The 3,034-nt window shown below is 28.8% G+C and overlaps 1 protein-coding gene across 1 annotated transcript; it reads left to right on the forward strand.

Annotated features, from left to right (window-relative positions):
- Positions 1-406: 406 nt before the first annotated feature.
- On the forward strand, positions 407-1,726 carry LOC146530870 (uncharacterized). Its single transcript, XM_085199219.1, has 2 exons — positions 407-815; positions 1,222-1,726. Exons 1-2 carry the CDS (start codon positions 798-800, stop codon positions 1,705-1,707), a joined length of 504 nt encoding a protein of 167 aa, XP_085055345.1. The 5' UTR covers positions 407-797; the 3' UTR covers positions 1,708-1,726.
- The last annotated feature ends 1,308 nt before the right edge of the window (positions 1,727-3,034 follow it).

Consider the following 3,034-nt stretch of genomic DNA (forward strand, 5'->3'; position numbering starts at 1 on the left):
ACCTAACCTAACCTACCGAAATCCTGCAATTTCTATCATTTTAATTTAATAAAAATGTCTAACCTAACCTAACCTACCGAAATCCTGCAATTTCTCTCATTTTAATCAAAGCGTCAGAAACCGCGATACAGGACTGTGTGTTAGAATCCGCGATATTAAATCGCATCGAAATGAGAGTATAAAAATGTAAAGAAATGTTCAACCTAACCTAACCTAAGAATGAAAATCTTTTGTTTATTAAAAACTTCTCATTTAATATATATATTTTTATGAAATCTAACAAAAAGAAATCGAAATGAGAGTATAAAAATGTAAAGAAATGTTCAACCTAACCTAACCTAAGAATAAAAATCTTTTGTTTATTAAAAACTTCTCATTTAATATATATATTTTTATGAAATCTAACAAAAAGAAATCGAAATGAGAGAATAAAAATGTAAAGAAATGTTCAACCTAACCTAACCTAAGAATGAAAATCTTTTGTTTATTAAAAACTTCTCATTTAATATATATATTTTCGATTTATTTTTTAGTTGTTATTGTGGAATTTTAGACATGCTCAAACTTGTAACAGATTTGCTATTACTAACGCCATTGTTTCTTTATTAGTCATAAGTGATAAGCATACAGTTTGAATATTATCGTTATCACTTCCGGTATTTTAATAGGTTTGTTCCGCTACATTGTGCAAGTTAGTATAAAACGACTGTGTATCTTTTTTGGATTCATCACTAAGTTGTTCAGTGTCTTCTTGTTAAGAACTATTGTGCGAGTGTTGTCTAGTAAGTGCTAACCACATGGAAACCATTATGGATGTGAGTATTACTTTTTATTCATGTTATTTTGTATTTTACTGTGATTTTTTACAACTTATGTTTTTTACCATTCTCTAACGTTTTTTAGATAGCGTAGAAATTTATTTTATTTTATACTTATTTTCCTTTGTATTAATTGTTGTAGTTTACATGCTGCTTGGATAGGAATAAGGCAGAATATAAGGAAAACCCGCATAATCAGTATTACTTCCCGACGACATTTACGTCTATAGCACACAAAAGCTGTCAAATGCATAGAACATATAAAATGTAGAATGTTGTTTTATAAGAAGACCTACTGTTAATTAAGAACTAAAATCTACACTTATGTTTCTGTGCTTGTCTATTTGTATTAAATAATCAAACTCAGCATAAACAATGCAATTTATTGTATTCATTGTTGTAGCTTACGTGCTGCGTGGGTGGGAATAAGACAGAATATGAAGAAAACACATATAAACAGTATTACTTCTCAACATCTGACGATGAACGTACCTCACCATACCCTATCAAGAAACGAGAGAGATCAAAGAGCAGTGACTCTCTAAACGAGTTCTTTCAAGAACCTCCTCCGAAGATAAAAAAGACAAAACTACGTTCTTCATCGGTGGGCCGAGCGACGAACGATGGTACCTCATATATTACTACCAACGAAGATGATGGATCCAATGCAACACATCTAATAAAAATTGAGATATTTGAATTGAAAAAACTGGTTGATGTACCACCGGAGGAGCACTGGAAACATGCAGATGTGAGAGTCAAATATTATAACAAGAAGAATAACAAAAATAACCACCACCAACTTACACGAAAGTTGGTACATAGTATCACCAAAGAAATTTCTAGTGCACCAAACCTAAAAAAATATCACTTTAAACAAAAAGACTAAATAAATTATTTTACTAAAATTTTACTTTGTTTTATTTTCATTTGAAAGGCATTTTAATAAAACCAAATAATATTTTTTACATTAGCATTTATTACATAATAAATACTGTTTCATACATATTTTTTTAAGGTAAAACTAAATATGTACATATAAAAAAATACATAACATTTTATAATATATTTTCTCAACTAATACAATAAAAATGACATCTTAATACTATTTTAACTTATAATGACCCCAAGCTAATGTATCTATAGAGTTATGCAAAATATGTCGCTTGGTGTCGTTGTATGACAAACAAATTTTATTATTTTTTTGTGTAAATATAACATGTTTGATGCTTCTAAATCTATACATTTCAGCAAGTTGTATTTTTTTATTAAATAAACATGATTTATAGTCACTAACATTTAATTTCTTAGTTACACTTTTATTAACCCCTTTAGCTTTGGTGATAGTACGATCTTCGACACTCATTGCATACATTTTTGATCGCAATCCAACAAATTCAGTAAGAATTTTTCCGTTGTTCTCGTCTTTAAAAAATCCTAATTTCTTTTTATTTACTTGAGGAAAGTGAAATTGATTATTTGAAGGATAATCAGAAGTATCGAAATATGAATTTAAATCTTCCTTAATTTCTTTGTAAAAATCACCGCAAAATATTTGGTATATCAGACTATCAGTATCAGTATATAACAATTTTATGTTGGTAAATTTATTTTTCATGTACTGATAGTGAAAGTCATACATTAAAGTCTTGGATATCTCTAATATGCTAAAACCTAAATATATGGGCTTATTATAAAACAATTTAGTTTTGCGAAGTTGGACTGCGACCAAATTTTCAGAAAAAATGGAAAGACTGTGGAATTCGGGGCGAGCAATGAGACTCTCAACACCTTTGATTTTTCCATGATTTTCCCAATGTGTTAATAATTTCACGTTTACTCTTTTTTCGATATTTTCCATTGTCTTTCCAAATACAGAATTATTCATCAGCTTATAAAAATCTTTTTCAAAGTCGGATGTTGCTAAAGTTCGTAATTGAGTGTTTAATTCAATATATTTTTTTAACCAAGGTTTTTGCTTGAATTTTAATGCTCTATGAACTTTTTGTACTCGCAAACCATATTTCTCACATTGCAAAAGGTTTCTATAATGTATAACATATTTTTTTTTGTTATATAAATTAGTAACTAATTTAGATTCTTTCGAATTACCCACACAAATATTTTCTGGACACAATGGAAAGTCGGAATGAGCATCATGTAAGCTATCGGGGTATTCTAGATCTACTTCTAAAATATATCCAATATCAGAGGTG

This window comes from Heliconius melpomene, chromosome 16 (assembly GCF_056956725.1).
Source record: "Heliconius melpomene rosina isolate 202511_hmr_F chromosome 16, ASM5695672v1, whole genome shotgun sequence".
Taxonomy (NCBI): domain Eukaryota; kingdom Metazoa; phylum Arthropoda; class Insecta; order Lepidoptera; family Nymphalidae; genus Heliconius; species Heliconius melpomene.